Source organism: Miniopterus natalensis, chromosome 13, assembly GCF_054644295.1.
Source record: "Miniopterus natalensis isolate mMinNat1 chromosome 13, mMinNat1.hap1, whole genome shotgun sequence".
NCBI classification, from domain to species: Eukaryota; Metazoa; Chordata; class Mammalia; order Chiroptera; family Miniopteridae; genus Miniopterus; species Miniopterus natalensis.
Window position 1 is genome coordinate 3163176 of NC_142093.1, and position 18305 is coordinate 3181480.

Sequence of the window (18305 nt, forward strand, 5' to 3'; positions counted from 1 at the left end):
GGAGAGCACAGGCCCCGGACGTGAGACCTGAGTGGGCTCCACGGCTGGCCCTCCGCTCGCTGCCTCTGTCCTTGGACAAGTCACTCGGCCTCCTGGAGCTTTTGTTTTCTCATCCGTGAAATGAAACCGACACCCTTCACCTGCTGAGACGGGGCGACAAAGGAAGCCAGTGCAGAAGATGCCCGGCACACAGCAGGACTGAACATAGATAGTTTTATACATAATACATCCCAGAAGGAGCCTGAATCTGTATAATCTGTGGGTTGAATCATGTCCACCCAAAATCCATATTCTGAAGGCCTAACCCCCCGGGCCCCAGAATGTGACCTTCCTTGGAAATAGGGTCCTTGTAGATGCAGTTAGTTCAGGTGAGGTTATACTGGGGTCGGGTGGGCCCTACCAGTGCACCTCTAAAAAGATGGCCATGTGGAGATAAAGAACCGGGGGAGGCCTTGTGATGGTGGAGGCAGAGGTCGGTGGGTGCAACTGCCGACCAGGGGACCCCGGGGCTGCCAGCAGCCACCAGCGCCAGGAAGGGGCAGGAAACCTGCATGTTTCAGAGGGACCCTGGCCCTGCAGACACCTTGATTCCAGGGGTGAAAGCAGCCAGTTTCCAGGCAGCTTTCTCCAGTGAGCCCTTAACCTTTAATTTTGGACAGACCCCTGCTACCGATGGCATCTCCACTCCGTGGCTGGGGCAGTGTCCCTCGGGTCAGGTGGCCTGTCCTTGCTGTACTGGGGCACAGACACCTGGGCCCAGGTTCCCACACGTCATCATTACTGGGAAAAGGTCCGAGTCACTGAAAGCCAGCCGGTCTCAGCCCAACCCTGGGAGGCGGAACAGAGGAGAGAAGAGAGTCCCAGCCCCACAGCTCCTGTCCTTAGACTAATGTCCCAGGAGGTCATAGTCACTCCGCCCCTTCCTCATGCCAGCGCCGAAAGACAGAGCCAGCACCTCCACCCCCGTGCCCCCCATATCTTCTGCCCCCTCCTGCTCTCCAGTGATGTGCTGAGGTCTCCAGCCAGGGGGCCAGGCACAGCTGAGGGGCAGCTGAGCTGGGAGAGACACAGACCCAGGGACCCTCCCCACCCCACCCTGGGGCTCAGACCTACCACACACACACACACACACACACACACACACACACACACACACACACACACACACACGGTGCCGCTTCCTGGGCACCCTGGGGAGCTGCCCTGTTCCCAGGGCAACAGTCAACACAAGGGGGAGCTCGAAACACAGCCAGGCTCAACTGCTCTCCCAGCCACTCTGAGCTCGGGGTCCAGGGGGCAGTGAGGGGGACCCCTGCAGGCTCTGCTGGTATTAGGAGGGAGGGGGCGTCCAGAAGAGGTCCAGGCAGGAATTCCCCCCCAACACACACATACACTCTGTGCCCATGGGAAGCCACCCCATCTCTGGGCCCCAGAAAACCACACCAGCTGGTTACCGACGGCCCGCCACCAGGCCCCCAGTTCTAGTCTCTCCACCTGCCAGGGGTGGCCTTGTCTCAGGCAGGGGCCTCGCTGGTGGCCGGGCCCCGAGGGCGGAGCAGGCGGCCCTGGCAGCCGACAGAGTGCAGCAGGACCAGCTATGGAGGGAGCTCCTGGAGGCGGAGAAGCGGGGCCAGCGGCTCTGGTGAGTGCCCCCCTCCTCCCCTACCTGGCCTGACTCAGGGTCCAGGAAGCTTCTGGAGAGAGAGACCGAGAGGCGGAGAGGGAAGCCAGGTCACGGGCACTGATGGCAAAGGGCTGGGGCCAAGGGGGTTAGGGGGGCAGCCCAGAGAGTGGGAGGGAGAGCAGGGGGGCCAGGTAACTCAGCCAGTGCAGCCCCCCGGGGTCACGCTGGGGGCCCATCAGTCCCTCGGGAAAACCCTGCAGCTGGACCTGGCAGGACAGAGTGGGGGGGGGGAGCGGGAGCCCAGACAGCCGTCGGGGAGTGATGCCGGCAGGCAGACCCGCAGGGAAGGTGTCCCTTAGAGCATTCGCTGAATCCGACAGCTCCTAGGAGAGCTGCTCAGCCAGCTGCTTGGGGACAGGCCGGGCCTGGCTGGGCGGAGCCCCATCCCCAGGACAGGGGCCCAGAGCAAGGGCAGAAACAGCTGGAAGACAGGCCGGACTCCAGCCCATGGGGCTCGGGGCTGTGAGGACTGGGGCGGAGAGGACTATTGTTATTATGTGTCTTATGGAACTGTGTGACTTTTACAGAATAGATTAAAATAAGAATTAAATTTCAGCAGGTGACGGTCCCCTCGAGGTCGCTCTCTCTCCTCGCCACGCCCCTGGAAGGTTACAAAGGTTTGGGGACGTGAAAACCAGTTTTCCTCACAAAATACTGAGGACTGCCCAGTGGCCTGGGGACCAGGCAGTCGCTCGCGGCCAACTGTCCTCACAATCCTGTCCCCTAGAGTCCCAGTTTCCACGCCAGGAAACGCCACTGCCCACGGACACGTGTTCCTTTCCTAAGATACGTCCTACACACTTGGTTGAAACATGGCGTTTGTCTCGCTTAAAAATTATTTCCATCCCTCCATGAGGTAATGAGCGCGTCCGTGACACCGAGTGACAGACCTGACACAGCAAAAGTCACCTGTGAAAGTGTCACCGGGGGCACTCACGCAGCCAACGTGTCTCTGTTCCAGGGCTCAGAACTGGAGCTTCCTGAGCGACTATGACCCCATGGTAAGAAAGCCTGTTCCCGTCGGGCAGACTCGCACTTGGGACATTTATGGGGACTTTCCGAGTGCCAGATGTTGGGCTGTACAGAGACACATAAAACCCAGTCTCGTTCCATGAACCCCGGAGTCTGGTGGGAAAGGAAATACGTACGTGGCACGTTTAGAAAGTAATTTTTCCCAGTGTTTCCTGATTTTATTAAGATGAACCAACTGGGAATGGTGGGCATCTCCTGCTGAACTTTTCCCCCCGGTCAAGGATGTCAGCGGTGTATGGGGACGAGTGACGTGCCCCACGCACCCCACATGGACCATGAGTGGGGGTGGAGATACTTCGTAAATTAATTCCAGCCTCTAGGAACACTGCCTCCATCTAGCCTACTTGAGTAATTTTCCTAAACTGCAGGCCTGACCATATCTCTCCCCAGCTTAAAATCCTTCAAGGAGTCTGCTTTTCTCAGACTTACTGAGGATTTTAATCCTGCCTCCCTTGCTCACCCCACCCGGAACACCCCTCACTCTCTCATCCATGCCTTTGTGCATGCTGTTCCCTGCCTGAAATGCCCTTCCCACCTTGTCAGCCTGACGGACTCTTATTCATCCTTCAAGAGCCCGCTCAAGTGCCTCCTCTCCCGGGAAGTCTCCCTTCCTGAGGGGCTTGGCCAGTCCACCGTTCTTTCCTGCGCAGCACACCTGACACATTCCCTGGCTGTAGCGCGTCACGTTGCAGCGATCGGTTTCACCAGGCTGCGGGCTCCCTGAGAGAGGACGAAGATGACTTCATTCCCGTACCCCACACGCGGCCCCCAGTAACCGGACACCCAGCTGTGCTGGAAGAATGGGCGAGTGGGGGAAGGAATCGGCCGCAAGAAGAGCAGTCAGGGAACTGCCTGGAAGAAGAGCAGCAGTGAGGCAGCCAAGGCGGTGGCCACGCTGACAGGGACCTCGAGAGGCCTAGGGAAGGTTTCCCATCTGCGTGGCTGGCCTTGCTGGGCTTCTGTCTGTCCCGGGATAGAACATTTAGTTCACGGGACCTGAAGTCCTACCCTGAGCTCCTTTTCCAGGCTTCCAGCCCACAGAGTCTCTCCATCCTGCGGGCCGAGTAGCAACCTGACCACCGAGACCCGCATCACGCCCAGCGGTGCGGCCACCCGGGCCCGGCTTTCCCAGGTGAAAGCCAGGATCTCATTACACGGCTGGTCCTGTCACTTCACCGAAGAAGCACAGCGTTAACCGCAGACAGGGGCCGGGAGGCCGAGGGCTTTGCCCCCCTCGTCGGATTATTCGGGATCCCCATGTGTGTTCGTGGAGTCGTCCCTCAGTTAGAGGTCCCGGAACGCACGTGCGCGAATGCTCAGAGCGCGCTCCTCCTAGGGCCCCAAACAGCAACAACGCAAATGCAGACGGGTAACCGGAGGAACCTTCTGACAGGGCGCACAACAGAATGCCCTACGCGGGGGGAACGCGGGGCCGCCACCCGCACAAAACACTCACCAGACCTCCAGATGTTCCTGAGTGAGAGAAGCCAGGCACAATGCCATTTAGATCAAGTTCAAAACCAGGCCAAACCCACCCACAGAGTTAGCGACGAGATCAGCGGCCTGGGGGCGGAGACAGAGGTGAGGGGTTAGAGGAGGCTGGAGGCCAGGTGGCCTGGGGGCGGAGACAGAGGTCAGGGGTTAGAGGAGGCTGGAGGCCAGGTGGCCTGGGGGCGGAGACAGAGGTGAGGGGTTAGAGGAGGCTGGAGGCCAGGTGGCCTGGGGGCGGAGACAGAGGTGAGGGGTTAGAGGAGGCTGGAGGCCAGGTGGCCTGGGGGTGGAGACAGAGGTGAGGGGTTAGAGGAGGCTGGAGGCCAGGTGGCCTGGGGGTGGAGACAGAGGTGAGGGGTTAGAGGAGGCTGGAGGCCAGGTGGCCTGGGGGTGGAGACAGAGGTCAGGGGTTAGAGGAGGCATCTGGAGGTCCTACCTCCTGGTCTGGGTGGGGCAAAACAGGCCTGCACACCTGTGCAAGTTCGGGGAGCTGTACACTTATGATTTATATACTCTTCTGTGTGTTTGTTAAACTTCAAGTAAAAATTCACCGAAAAATAAGACCAACCCCCATGGCTGCCCAGCTCAGCGCTCCAGCGAGCATTAAAGACTGGTCTTTCCGTGCTCTCCCGCTCAGAGCGGGCACTGTTTAAATGGAAAAACGGGTGGGTTGTTTACTTTTCTTGGAAAAGTGGTTTTCAGTGTTCTGCTTGAGGCTCGGGTGCTCCTGTTTGCACTTGTGAACAGTAATCGCCGTCACTCTGATGATCCACGTCAGATGGTGCGCACTGCCGCAACAACGCCGAGGAAACGCCTCTTTCTTTAAAAACCAAAACCCCAAAACACAGTGGCACGGCCACCATGTGGAAGCAGTGTCTTAGGTGGCCCCCTTGTGACAGGACTGTCCCCTCTCCTCAGGGCAACAAGAAGGAGCCCTCAAAGCTGCCGGAGCACGTGCCTCTCTTTTCCAACGCTGTCCCGATTTCCACCAACCGGGCGGTGGGCAGCCGGGTGGACACGCCTCTGGGGAAGACCCTCGCCCGCCTGGACCTCTTCTTTGTGGAAGGAGTTCGGAAGAAGAAGCTGGAGGAGGAGCTGCTGCCGGTCTAGGAGGAGGGCTCCAGCCTGCACCAGGTGGGGGGGGGACTCTGCAGCTGGCCTGGCCCCAGGGCCCTGTCACCGTCCTGAAGGGTCCTTCCACGTGAAGAGCTATCCCAGGGGTGTGCACTGCAGACCCCCACCTGGCTCTCCTCACCCCCTGAGGATACAGACGAGCCAACCCACCGCAGGCCACTGGGGTGTCCCAGCTGGGCTGTGGGAGCTGGGACACCTTCCCGCAGGGCCCGTGCCTGGCACCCCCTGGAGGAACCCACCCCCACAGCTTCAGGAGCAAAGCCAGTGCCCACAAATCTGTACCTGGTAGGGAAGTGGCATATACTGAGCACCCATCGTGTGCCTCTCAGTAACTTAACGGGGTGGGTGTGATTATCTCCGTTTTAAACAGTAGAAACAGGCCTGGGGAAGGTAAGGGCTTGCCCAAGACCATGCAGCCTGCAAGGGCCAATGCCGGGGGGGCCACAGAGGCTGCGTGACACCCGAGTCCCACTCCCCACATGAGGCACATCCCGGCTCACACAAAGCAGCCAGGGCAGGGAGAGGCTGGTAGCAGGTGAAAATCCTTGCCCTGCAGCCCGGCCTCAGCCGCTGGCCCCGGGCAGGCAGCTCCTGTCCTTGGCCCGTCAGGGGTCAGCGTTTGTTCCACACCAGGGAAGGAGGCCCCTTCATCACAGAGGCCCCATAACGGGAAGGGCAGCGGGTCCTGGGGCCCGGGTCCTGGCCACCCCTAGAATAAACAGAGCCCAGGACAGATGGGCAGGGAGAAGGGGGAGCCCCCGCCCTGTGTCTGGACCAGGGACTTCCAACCAGGACCACGTCGAATTAGGAACAGCCTCCCCGCCTTGACGGAAAACCAAAATGACGTAATGAGAGGAACACCTGACCCGCAGCAGGCACCGCAGTTTCTAGACGCTTCGGTAGTTGTCACTGCTGCTGCTGCTAAGCCCTCTGCACCCGTAAGAAAGCTCTTGCCTCCCTCTCTGCCTTTTCCCGGGAGCAGTAACTGTCCGCTGATTCGCAATCTAACCAGGGCGCAGGCCGGTGCGGCTTTCACCACGCAGCTCACGCCAGAATCATAGTACCTGAGAATCGGCTGATTTTACTGAAGCCCTGGGGGACACTCACGTCAACTGTCTAGATTCCCCTTGCAAATAAAGCCTGAAACTACACCTCCACGTACCCGAGACTCAGCCCAGGGGGAGCAGCAGTGCTCCGCTGTGCTCCCGACCAGTTGGCTCAGCTCTCCTGCCTCCGTGACTTTCTTCCTAAAAGGCCAAGGCAGCTCTCCGGGCAGCCTGCTTCCCTGTGTGCTTTCGCGTCGCTGGCTAAATAAACTTCCTCTCGTGCGAGAGTTCCTGGCTCTGAATTCTTTCTTTGCCAAACTCAAGAACCGAGAGCCGACATGGCTGGTAACACTGGTGGGTGATTCAGCGCACTGCCTAATGCCCTCGGTAATAATTCATAAGCTTACTAAAGGAGACTGTATGGTCTGTAATCGAACTCTCACCAATGCAGTCTTGGCAGAGATCTTTCTGACCCCCCTTCGTTCCAGAACATTCCACTGTCTCTTGGGACCCTGTCCAGGCGGCTCACCCAGGACTCATTTCGAATTTACCATAGCGAGTAAGCTCCCAAGCATGCACATCTGTGACCCAAAGAAGAGTGGTGTTGACCCTTCGGTTCCCAAGGGCTGTGCTGAAAGTGGGCGGCCTGCTCTTGAGGCCACTCAATTTTTATATGATGATGCAATAGGGTCTCAGCGCAGCCAACTGTAAGGAAGACACTCCTGCACTCGGGCACTTGGCTGTCCCTGCCAATTAGGTGCATTTTAAATCACTGCCAGGGAGTGGCATTTCAAAATCACTGCGGTCCATTATACAGAAGGCAAGTCTGGCCAAGAGAATCAGTATTGATGAAAGGGTCCCGTAGGGACTGCAGTCCTGCTCCTCAACTTGGTGTGCATGCAAAGCGGGAGTTTTGTTGAAAGGAAGATTCTAGGCCCAGCTGGTGTGGCTCAGTGGTTGAGCCTTGACCCATGAACCAAGAGGTAACTGGTAGGATTCCCAGTCGGGGCACATGCCGGGTTGCAGCCGGTTCCCCAGTAAGGGGTGTGCAGGAGGCAGCCAATTGATGTCTCTCTCACCGATGTTTCTATCCTGCCCTTCCTCTCTCTCAATAAAAACATATTTTTTATTTTTATTTATTTATTTATTTTAAAATATGTCTTTATTCATTTCAGAGAGAGGAAGGGAGAGGGGGAGAGAGATAGAAACATCAATGATGAGAGTCATTGATCGGCTGCCCCCTGCCTGCCTCCAACTGGGGATCGAGCCCACAACCCGGGCATGTGCCCCGACTATGAATCGAACCCGATCGCCTGGATCCTAGGTCGACGCTCAACCGCTGAGCCACGCCCAGCCGGGCAAAACATATTTTTTAAAAAGGATGAATCTGGGCCAGCATGTGTGTGTGATATACATCATATACATGATGTATGTGAGGAGGTGCAGAAAATGTGTGTGCCTATATATGTGTATGTATATACGTGTGTATGTATATGTGTATATACCTGTGTATGCATGCACGTGTGTGTACGTGTGTATGTACATATGTATGTATGTATGTATGTATATATGTGACTGAATCATGTCCCCATATTATTATCGTAACCAACTTCAAAAATGATCACCTCTCACTAATCTTGTTTCATTTACAGCCCCACCGTCCCACCCAAACCCCCAATATTTTAAGGCAAATTCCAGACACCATACTATTTCACCTGTGACTATTTCAGGACGTCTAGGAGGTAAGGAATCAGCACATCACAGAAGCGGAACCCGATTTCCTCTTAAGTTTCCTTGTAAACATCCTGGTCTCCTTGAGCTTCCGAGGGAGGACTCGGCACCCCACCCGCGTTCCTTTCCAGAGGGGGGGTGAGGGCTGGGGAGTGGGCGAGGGGGAGGGGCTGGGGATCGGAGCACAGGACCAGCCCCCGGCTCTGGGGGGACCAGGTGAGGGCGGGGAGGGGGGAGGGCCTGGGGATCGCAGCACACAACCAGCCCCCCGGCCCTGGGGGGACCAGGTGAGGGCGGGGGGGGGGGCCTGGGGATCGCAGCACACGACCAGCCCCCGGCCCTGGGGGGACCAGGTGAGGGCGGGGAGGGGGGAGGGGGGTAGGGAGGCTTGGGGATCGGAGCACACGACCAGCCCCCCGGCCCTGGGGGGACCAGGTGAGGGCGGGGAGGGGGCAGGGCCTGGGGATCGCAGCACACGACCAGCCCCCGGCCCTGGGGGGACCAGGTGAGGGCGGGGGGGGGGCCTGGGGATCGCAGCACACGACCAGCCCCCGGCTCTGGGGGGACCAGGTGAGGGCGGGGAGGGGGCAGGGCCTGGGGATCGCAGCACACGACCAGCCCCCGGCCCTGGGGGGACCAGGTGAGGGCGGGGAGGGGGGAGGGGGGTGGGGAGGCTTGGGGATCGCAGCACACGACCAGCCCCCGGCTCTGGGGGGACCAGGTGAGGGCAGGGAGGGGGGGGAGCGGGGGGGGGGAGGGCCTGGGGATCGCAGCACACGACCAGCCCCCGGCCCTGGCGCCGCACTGGGGGGTTTTCTGCTTCACAGCCTCAACACCCACGCGAGTGTGAAAACTGCACCCACCCCCTCACTTTGTGCGTCCAAGTTGCCCCTCTTATGGATAGAAGCCTGTTACCTCCCTAAGAAAAGCGCCCGCTCTGGGTGCTGAGCGCGAGGCGCGGGCGGGCGGGACGGGCTTCGGTCCAAGGCCCGGCCCCCAGCGAGGAAGCCTCGGGTTGGGGGCCCGCAGGAGCCGTCCCCCAGGGCAGCGGCGAGCCCTCCGCCCCGCCTGCGAGGGAGGGGACGCGCGCGGACGCAGGCGGGCGGTCAGGGCCTTTGCCGCCCCTTTCCTCTCTGAGACGCTTAGCGAGGAAACAAAGAAAAACACTTCTAGGGGCTGAAAAATCCCAACAAAGTGGCCCGCCCCGCGAGGGGCGCCCGGGTGCCCTCCCAGGGTTCCGCTTCTGCCCGGCCGGCCCGGGGAGGCGGGGCCGTGGGTGTGGGGGGCGGTCTCCGGGGGGCTCAGGACCCGCGGGTCCGCGGGGCGCGCAGGAGGGAGCGGGGGGTTTGGGGCCCCGGGCGGGGCTGACTCACTGCGGGCCTGGGAGGGGCGGGGCCGTGGGCGGGGCTATCGGAGAGGGGCGGGGCGAGCAGGGGAGGGGTGGGGCTACCCAGGGCGAGGTGGACGCGGATTCGACCATGAGGCCGGGGGCGGGGCGGACCGGACCAATTGGGTCCCAGGGTGGACGGGACCAGTCGCGGGGGGCGGGGCCGGGCGGGGCCGGGCGGGAGGCGGGGACCTGGGCTGGGCCGGGGGCGGAGACCCGGGCGGAGGCGGGGAGCCGGGCTGGGCGGACCCCGGCTGGGCGGACCCCGGCAGGAAGGGCTGGGGCGCGGCGGCCGCGGGCTCGGGGAAGGCGGAAGGACTGGGCGAGCCCGGCGTCCGAGGGCTGAGCGGCGGGATCCGCGGAGCCCGAGCCCCGAGCGCCCCGATCCTCGAGCCCCGACGCCGAGCGGCGGCGCCATGGCCTCGGGGCTGCTGTGGTTCTGCAACTGGAGCACGCTGGCCGCGAGCGCGGCCGTCAAGCTGCCGCAGATCTCCGCCCTGCTGGCGGCGCGCAGCGCGCGGGGCCTCAGCCTCCCGAGTCTGCTCCTGGAGCTGGCGGGGTAAGGGCCTGGCGGCCGCGCCCCTCCCTGCCGCGGGCGTAACGGGGGGGGCGCGGGGCCCACAGCCCCTGACCGCGGGGGGGCGCTTCCCGGGGCCGCTCCCCGCGCTCCGCGTTGGCCGCCCCGCGGCGCGGGTGGTGAGGAAGTGACCGCGCACGCCCACCTTGCGGACGAGCGACCGGCGCCCCGCGCCCCCCCCCCCGTGGGTGACGGGACCGGCCGCCTGGCTTGAGCGGGGCCGTCCGCGCCCGGAGACCCGCACACTCCGTCCCCTGGCGCACCGCGGCGTGGAGGTCCGCAGGGGACCGCGAACCCCACGGTGGCCCCATAAGATTAAGGTGGAGCGGAGCCGTTTGCCGCCTAGCGAGTGGCCTCGTGGCCGCGGTCGCGTCTTAGGCGGCCGCGTCGCTCGCGCGTTCGTGGGGAGGGGGGCGCGAGCGAACCTGCCGCGGGGCCGTGGGAGCGCGCCCCGCCCGCCCGCCCCGCCTCGGGGCGCTCCGGGCCCAGCGGGCGGACCTGCGCGGCCATGACGCCCCTAGAGGGGCGTGTTCATCACCCCCGAGCCCCCCCAGCCTCAGGCCTCGGTTTCTCGCCTGTAACACGAGGGGCTGGGCTCTCTGAGGCCCCCGAGGCTCGTTAAAGCGGGACCTTGGGGGCGGGGCGGGCGGAGTGGAGGAGGGGCGCTCGGCGGGCCCTGCGGGCGCGGGAGGCCGGCAGAGGCGGGTCCTGGGGACGGCGCGCCCACCAGAAGCCCCGCGCGGGCGCCCTGGGCGGTGCCGACGGCCTCACGCCGCGCCCCGCGGCGGCTCCTGCTGGGCGGACCCAGGTTAGCGGCGAGACCTAGCGGTCCGGGCCCGGCCTGTGGCTGCGCGGGGCCCCCCGCCCCGAGCCCCCCGTGGGAGGCCCGCCCTGCGGGGCTGGCCCGGGACGGGAAGGAGGGAGGCGGGGGGCCCCGGCGGTCAGGGCGCAGCCTGGCCTGGAGAGGGTCAGGGGCCCTGCGCGGGGACACGGGCGCAGAGCGGCCTTAGCGCTGTTGGGGCGTGGGGAGGCGAGGGGCGGAGGGCCTGCGGGGCGGGGGGCCGGGGAGGGCCCTGAGCTGGGGAAGGCGAGTGTGAGCCGGGCACGTGGGGGGAAGGCGGGCGGACGCCGGAGCTGGGAGCCCGGCCGCAGCCGCCCCGCCCCCCGGAGGGAAAGAGGTGAGGGCTGGGCCTGTACGCAGCCTGGCACCCGGCACCGTACCGACAGTCACTTAGCAGACGGGCCCCTGGCGGTGAGACCCAGCCCCTCGGGACCGAGCGCCTGAGGGTGCGGCGCGGGCGGCCCTCCGAGGGCCTGGGGGGCTGGCACGCACCGCGCCCGCGGCGCAGGGATGCCGCTGAGAGGCAGGGGCCGGCAGGGGTGCGGGGGCTGGGGGTCGGGCCCCCGGAGGCGGCTGCTGTCAGTTTTGCTCTTACTGGAACCGCCACAGGGCAGGTTTCCTCCCGGCTCTGGGGACAGGCAGACCTGTCTCCAGTCCTGGCTGTCGGATTGCCCTCTGCAAAGTCGTTTGTAAGCGACCATCCTAAGGGACTGGACACCCGTGGGCTGCACCACCAGTCCCAAGGCTTTAGGAAGGAGCCTGTGCCCTTGGGTGTGCGGGCCTCCCTGTCCGCAGCCGGAGCTCAGGGGCGCCCCTCCCTGTCCCCAGGTTCCTGGTGTTTCTCCGGTACCAGTGTTACTACGAGTACCCGCTGCTGACCTACCTGGAGTACCCCATCCTCATCGCACAAGGTACCCGAGCCCGCGTGCCCGAGCCCCCGTGCCCAGTGCCCCGGCCCTCCTCCGGCTCACTGGGCGCCTTTCCCTCCAGACATCGTCCTCCTGCTCTGCGTGTTCCACTTCCACGGGAACGTGTACCGGGCCGCGCCCTACATCGCCCTGTATCCTTGTGGCTGGGACCTGGAGAGGGAGGGGGGGTCTCGGAGCCGGGCCGGGCGCTGCCCTGGCACCATGCATTCTTCAGCAGCCCTTTACCAACACAGGCCGTTTGGTTAAACTAGAAAGCAGCCCGAATGCGGGACTGCACGTGAGCGATCGTGTCTCCGAGGCCCAGAGGTGGCCCAGAGGTGCCCTCCCGAGTCCCCTGCGCAGTGATGTCCCCGGGCCAGGGCGACTGTGGGGCCGCGGGGCACATGGGCTGTAGGTCCAGACCTCACTGCTGGGCGTGCTGAGCGACACTGCCGGCCTCATGAGGGCAGGGAGACGTCCCCTCCCTTCCCCGAAGTATCCCCAGTGTTCAGGCACAGTGGTGAGAACGCCTGACGTTTGGCGCAGTGCCGCCACACCCGGTCCCCTGGCCTGTCCGCGGCTGGGGTGGGCTCGTGACAGCTGAGTCACATCCCTCCTGAAGACGTTCGGAGGGTCTCCGTGGGGGTGCGGGCATCACACAGACATGGCCCCGCTCACGGTGTCGCCCGTGAACGAGATCCTGGCTTTCAGTTCAACTCTGTGAAAACTCAGTTACCCTCCTGTTGAATGTCACGCTCCTCAAAAGGCAGGGGCGCCCTCAGTGAGTCAGCGAAGCTGTCACCCCTGTGACTCCACCTGCCACGGAGAGGAAAGGGAGGTGCCGCAGGCCTGTCTGCCCCAGCCCTGGAGGCCCCCCCAGCCCAGGCCACGAGCCTCACGGTCTGCGAAGTGGGCTGACGCCTCTTCAGGGTCACTGAGGGAACCAGGGAGTCCCAGGAGCACAGGACAAGCTGAGGACGTGGCACGGTCACGGTGGCTGTTCTTCTAGAAGCCTGTGCAGAGGAGCTGGGTGCGCGCTCCGTCCTGACCTCCTGCCTTTCTGGTGACGGCCAGGTTGCTGGTAGTCAGTCTGCTGACTTTCGCACAGAGCGCTATTCCGGTCCTTCCTTTAAACTTGTTCATCACACTCACAGCAGCCTGCTGGGCCCCTACAGTGAGCCGCAGGCACTGAGTGGGGAGGCGGGGAAGGACCGTTAAGTCCGTTTTGCAGATAAGCAAACCAAGGTCGAAGATGGAAATGAGCTTGCCCCGTCACAGCAGAGGTGCAGGGTGTCCCTCGCTGCCTGGCCCCTTCCCCTCCTGGGTGTCAGCTTCCCTGGCTGCCCTCTATCCCTCAGCATCACCCGAGTCCAGCATCAGCCCTCCCGTCCGCTTGGCTTCGCTGCTCTCTGTATGCTTTTCGCACTGGAGTCAGTGCAAAAGGGGGAAATCGGTAAAGAGTTTCACGTGACAGGTTTTGCAGGACATGCCTACCTTGTAACGTCGGCCCCCGGGTAAGACCCGACTTGTGACATTTCATGGGCGACATCTACATGGCAGGGAATTAAGCCAGGAGTGAAATCGGGGCATTTCCCAACCCTGGGAACAGTCCGTGCGCACAGGGCTCTGTCACCATCTCCCATAACCTGCTTCTGTTCTCTCAGACGCCTGGCGCGTGTGCACTTGAAACCGGTTTTGTCTTTTCCAAGTCTGACAAGTCCTAGCAGAGCCACCCCAGTCCCACACTTGGCTCCAAGGAGGAACCGCTGTGGTCTGGGTGTTCCATGGGCTCGGGGCGCAGGTTGCTGAGGCCGCCAGCCCAGCCGCTTCCTTAACGCTTGGGAAGATTTGTGGCGTCTTGGTTTGTCCTTGCCCTGCAGAGGTGGATCATGGACCTGGCCATGGTGAGTGCCTGTTGCTCCCACCCCTCCCTGCTGCCTGCCGCGCAAGGAACTTGCACTCGTTACTCGCCCAGCAGTGGCGCTGGCGGGTCGTTATAAACAGGTGTCTCTCGGCTGCATTTTTTCACTAAATTGGGTTTTGCCCTCGTACAGGTGGGTTATTTGTTGACTTAAGACTTTGGCTTCAAAGGCGCTTTCAGTCTCTGGTGCTCCTTTTTAACGACGGGTCTCCTAACGTTCTCCCGCTTTATCTGCGAACAGAATTTGTGCACTTTCATCAGTGCGGCCAGTAAGTTTGCGCAGCTGCAGTACCTGTGGAAGACCCGGGACTCGGGGGCTGTGAGCACTCTGACCTGGGTCCTCGCGTCCTACACCTGCGTCAGTAAGAGCAAAACTCCGAGGGCGGGGAGTCCTCTCTACCCAGAGGTGGCGGTCACTGGGGGTCCAAGTGTCACAGCCCCCCAAGCTTCAGTCCTTTGCAGACAGCTGTTCAGATAGGACCTCCTCGTGGGCCCCTGGGTACAAGGCTGGCTCGGTGCAGACTGCTCTCCACTTCCTGCAAGAGCCAGGCTCCAGGGGCTGGGGTAGAATTCAGTGATTTAACATGGTTTTTAGTTAGTGGGAGCCTTTCTTTCAATGGAATCTTATCCAAAGCTCCGTATGTAAATGGGATTTTCAAAAGCCGATTTCTGGGGCGGGGGAGTGTGGGTGGGCACAGAGTGGAAGGGGAGCTCGGCCTCTGCCGGGGGCTTCTGCCCACGAGAAGCCTCAGGCCACTAGCGGGCAGCAGGCTGGCCTGGCTGCTTTATGAAGTCCAGTACTGTTTAGCGTTCTGTACTACCAACGTCCTTCATGAACAGTCAGCATATAGTCCTGTATTTAAAATGGAGGCATTAGCAAAAAACCAAAATGTCTGAGTTGATATTGCTAAATATTTTCTTTTACAGCAAGAATAATAACAACCTTAATGACCACCAATGATCTTACAAGTAAGCAAAATATTTTCCTGCCCACGTCTTTGCAAATGTTGTGCCATTCTGCCTCCTTTGTTTGTAAACATTTTAGGGTTTAACAGATTCACTTGGCTGCACTGGATAAATTTAGGGGCCAGTCCTGGTTACCACTGGTCACCGTTTTGTACTGAGCATCTTTTTTTTTTTTTAAATCCTCACCAGAGAATATTTTTTGCACTGCTTTTCAGAGAGAGTGGAAGGGGAGAGAGAGACACATCGATTGTCTGCCTCCCACACATGCCCCAACTGGGGCGGAGCCTGTAATTGAGGTATGTGCCTTTGGCCAGAATCGAACCTGGGACCCTTGTCTGTGGGCCGACGCTCTAACCACTGAGCCAAACTGGCCAGGGCCAGCATCTCCTTTTGTGGTACCTGATAGTCGATTCCTACCTTCGTGGAGCTCCCACACCACCAGTGGAAATGGATAGTAAAACAATCAACTAGCTATTGAAAACCATTGTGCTTTGAAAGGGACAGGGTGAGCGCGAGCGGGAACCTGACCTAGCTGGGGGGAGCTGGGGAGACTGTCACAAGGGCAGCGCGTGAAGGTCAGGAGCAAGGAGGATGCCCGCCCAGCGTCCGAGGGCGCACCTGGAGGGTGGGATAGCGCACGGGGAGCCGGAGAAGGGGCGGCAAGGAGGCGTCTGGCCACAGGGCCCAGCGCCTCAGAGGACAGCCCACAGGCAGCAGGCCTTGTGCAAGCCTCAGTGTAAACCAGGCTTTGACATTTGTGCACTTTTCAGAATTATCTTAACAGTGCTCTTTCCTTAACATGCTGTGTTTTGAGACACCACTTACTGCCTTCAAGAGTTTAAAATGACTAAAGGGGGTTTAAAAAGTTATAATATTTCTTATCAGCCAGAGCCAGATTCCTCCAATTCAAACATTGAAGATGATAAAATTATCAAAGTCAATGGTAGTCATGGGGGGGGAGGTCATTTTCCCAGAAATATCTGGAACCATATTTGGAACCCAGGTTGTTCAACAGTGATCATGATCTATATAGTTCTTTCATTATTTAGGGTGGGGTGGGATGGGGTGAGGCTTTATTTAGGCTCCTGGAGCAGCATGATTTTGCTCTATGATGTGAAGACAGCATTTAACATGTACCTTTTCTCTTTCCGACTGGCCTCAGTCCTTGTGCGTTTCGTGGTCATGCTGGCGTTAAACCTGTGGGTGACAGCTACAGTCCTTCGCTACAGGAAGACGGTTGTCAAGGCTGAATGACGGACACGTGGTTCTTACACAAAGTGCATTATGAGAAATGAACCAGAGGAGAGCTTGTTGCTAAATCAAGTTCTTTTATAAATGTAGTCAATCGCTTCCGAAACTTTTGAGGCCAAAGGTATTTTAGACTTGAAAGAGCCATTTGAACACGTGCTTAAAAATTATTCCTCCCCCCTCCCCCCACTTTATTAGGCCAAGTTAGGGCTTAGACATCTGCAGTGTTGAGAAAGTTGGTGGTTATTGAAAATCATCCAAGAACCCATTTGGAGATCACTTTGACTCTTAAATCTTAAAAGTCATGATTAAGGTCTCTCCAAAGAGCTGACGACATCTATTTTCAGCTTTTGGAATCTTTTTAGAAATAAGCCCTCTCCACAGCACAGAAGAGCATGGGGCGGGATTGTGCTCTGTCAGAAGTAGAACTGTAATAAATTACCAGGGTTCACTTTCTGGGACTAATGTCTGACTGTAACAGGATGGCCTTCTTGTATCATAATACTTACTTACAGTATAATACTTACTTAGTTATAAGCAAGTCTACCAGGGCAAGCAAAAATGTAACCTGTAACCAGCTTGAGTTCATACACCAAAGTAGTCCTTTACCTTCACACGTGCCTTTAAGTAATTACTAACAGAAGGTACTACGGGATGCAATCTCTATGATAAAGCCATTCACAGTGATTTGAGCACTGTGCTGTCATTTTATTTTTACTTTTTGAAAGATTTTTTTTTTTTAATTATATCTTTATTGATTTTAGAGAGAGGAAGGGAGAGGGAGAGAGTTGAAACATCAATGATGAGAGAGTCATTGATCGGCTGTGAGCCCGCAACCCAGGCATGCGCCCTGACCAGGAATCGAACCTCGATCTCCTGCATCCTAGGTCGATGCTCGACCGCTCAGCCACGCCCGGCCGGGCGCCACATCCATACAACTAACCATTATTAGAATTTAGTACAATATACAGCTCACCCCGACCGGGTTTTGTGTATTAAAAATATATGCAGTAAAGGGTATTGCTGGGTTCTGCCAAGTTCTTACAGATTTTATTCTCATTACGGCATCATATTCTAAACATCACAAGATTATTGTACGTGGCATTTTTCTGTAAAATTTTATAAACCCTAAGATTTAAAACTCTCTTTCCCCTTATAATTGAATGGCATTATGCTGGTGTGTATATATACGCAGGAAGTAAATGATGCTCACTAGATGTTTTGGTTTCCTGTGTAAAATAAACTTACATATTTTGATCTCTGCTGAGTCTTAAAACTGCTTTAATGCAATTAGTTTTTAGTTATGTAAAGTGCCATTTAAAAAATATAAACTGTGGTTAATCCTTCAAGAACTACTGCTTGGGACCAGCAACATGGTATCTAAAAGGAAATCGTTCATTCTATAGTTTTTAAAATCATAGTTGTCACTTTAAAAAAAATCCAAGTAAATCTTTTCTCATATGCAGTTACAACTGATTAGTATAAATAGAGATTATGTGACTTTAGTCCAACAAACATTTAAATATGCTTTTTTGAACTGGCACTTTTTGCCATTGTTTAAAGTAACTCCCTTAAGGATGTTCTACCTCAAGTGAAGAGATCTCCATCTTTTCCCTTTGGGAGGGAAGGGAACAAACGGCTAAACCATTCCAGATACTCCACAAGCTTCCTAGTTAATCCCACAACCACCCCACGAGTGAACAATCTCCATTTTACAGAGGAAAGCACTCAGGCTCAGTGAATGACCTGTCCGAGATCAGATACCCAAGAAATGTCCTCGAAAGAACCCACTGAGTACCAAAGAAATGCTTTTTAGAACACCTCTTGCCCACACACCACTTCTGACAACAAAGGCACCTGCCCCTTTGCTTTACCCTTGGCCCAACACGCAGGTTTGCACCCCTTAAAATCCAACATCAAGTCAGACAGACTCCTGGTTGAAATTCTGTGTTTTGTATTTCTCCGTGTGTTAACTGACAGGGCCAAGGTTCACAAGTCTGTGAGCTTAGTTGTGACTTGTTGGCTATACCCACCTTTTATACCCATCTTTTAGGGAAAGCAAATTTTGGGGATAAATTTTAGGTTGCAGCTTTCCAGGAGTGTTTCACAGGAAAAGTAGGAAAATGCTTATGTCTTAATTATTTATTTTTTTAATATAAAAAGCAGGCATAAAATACAATTACATTACTACAAAGATGCAACAAATTTTAAAAAAAGGAAAATCGGGGGATATGATTTTTGTTCAAAGGGGACAGCTGATCAAACATTTATGATTATCTAAACCATGCAGTTCATAACTTATTACAACTTCAAACAAAACCCATCATGGGGAAGGGAAT

The 18305-nt window shown here is 58.3% G+C and overlaps 2 protein-coding genes across 2 annotated transcripts; both read left to right on the plus strand.

The window, feature by feature from the left end:
• The first annotated feature begins 1403 nt into the window (after positions 1 to 1403).
• On the plus strand, positions 1404 to 5317 carry CIMIP5 (ciliary microtubule inner protein 5). The gene is made up of 3 exons (XM_016219700.2): positions 1404 to 1642; positions 2646 to 2685; positions 5126 to 5317. Exons 1-3 carry the CDS (start codon positions 1404 to 1406, stop codon positions 5315 to 5317), a joined length of 471 nt encoding a protein of 156 aa, XP_016075186.2.
• Positions 5318 to 9831: 4514 nt separating this feature from the next.
• Positions 9832 to 17228, plus strand: SLC66A3 (solute carrier family 66 member 3). Its single transcript, XM_087823345.1, has 7 exons — positions 9832 to 10064; positions 11752 to 11834; positions 11914 to 11983; positions 13678 to 13735; positions 13994 to 14114; positions 14680 to 14721; positions 15881 to 17228. Exons 1-7 carry the CDS (start codon positions 9922 to 9924, stop codon positions 15970 to 15972), a joined length of 609 nt encoding a protein of 202 aa, XP_087679471.1. The 5' UTR covers positions 9832 to 9921; the 3' UTR covers positions 15973 to 17228.
• Positions 17229 to 18305: the final 1077 nt, after the last annotated feature.

Coding starts and splice junctions, on each gene's coding strand:
- CIMIP5 (XM_016219700.2), top strand. CDS start 1,404: ATGGGAAGCCACCCCATCTCTGGGCCCCAGAAAACCACACCAGCTGGT. Junction 1,643..2,645: donor AAGCGGGGCCAGCGGCTCTG/GTGAGTGCCCCC, acceptor TCTCTGTTCCAG/GGCTCAGAACTGGAGCTTCC. Junction 2,686..5,125: donor TGAGCGACTATGACCCCATG/GTAAGAAAGCCT, acceptor CCCTCTCCTCAG/GGCAACAAGAAGGAGCCCTC.
- SLC66A3 (XM_087823345.1), top strand. CDS start 9,922: ATGGCCTCGGGGCTGCTGTGGTTCTGCAACTGGAGCACGCTGGCCGCG. Junction 10,065..11,751: donor CTGCTCCTGGAGCTGGCGGG/GTAAGGGCCTGG, acceptor CCCTGTCCCCAG/GTTCCTGGTGTTTCTCCGGT. Junction 14,115..14,679: donor CGCGTCCTACACCTGCGTCA/GTAAGAGCAAAA, acceptor TTTCTTTTACAG/CAAGAATAATAACAACCTTA.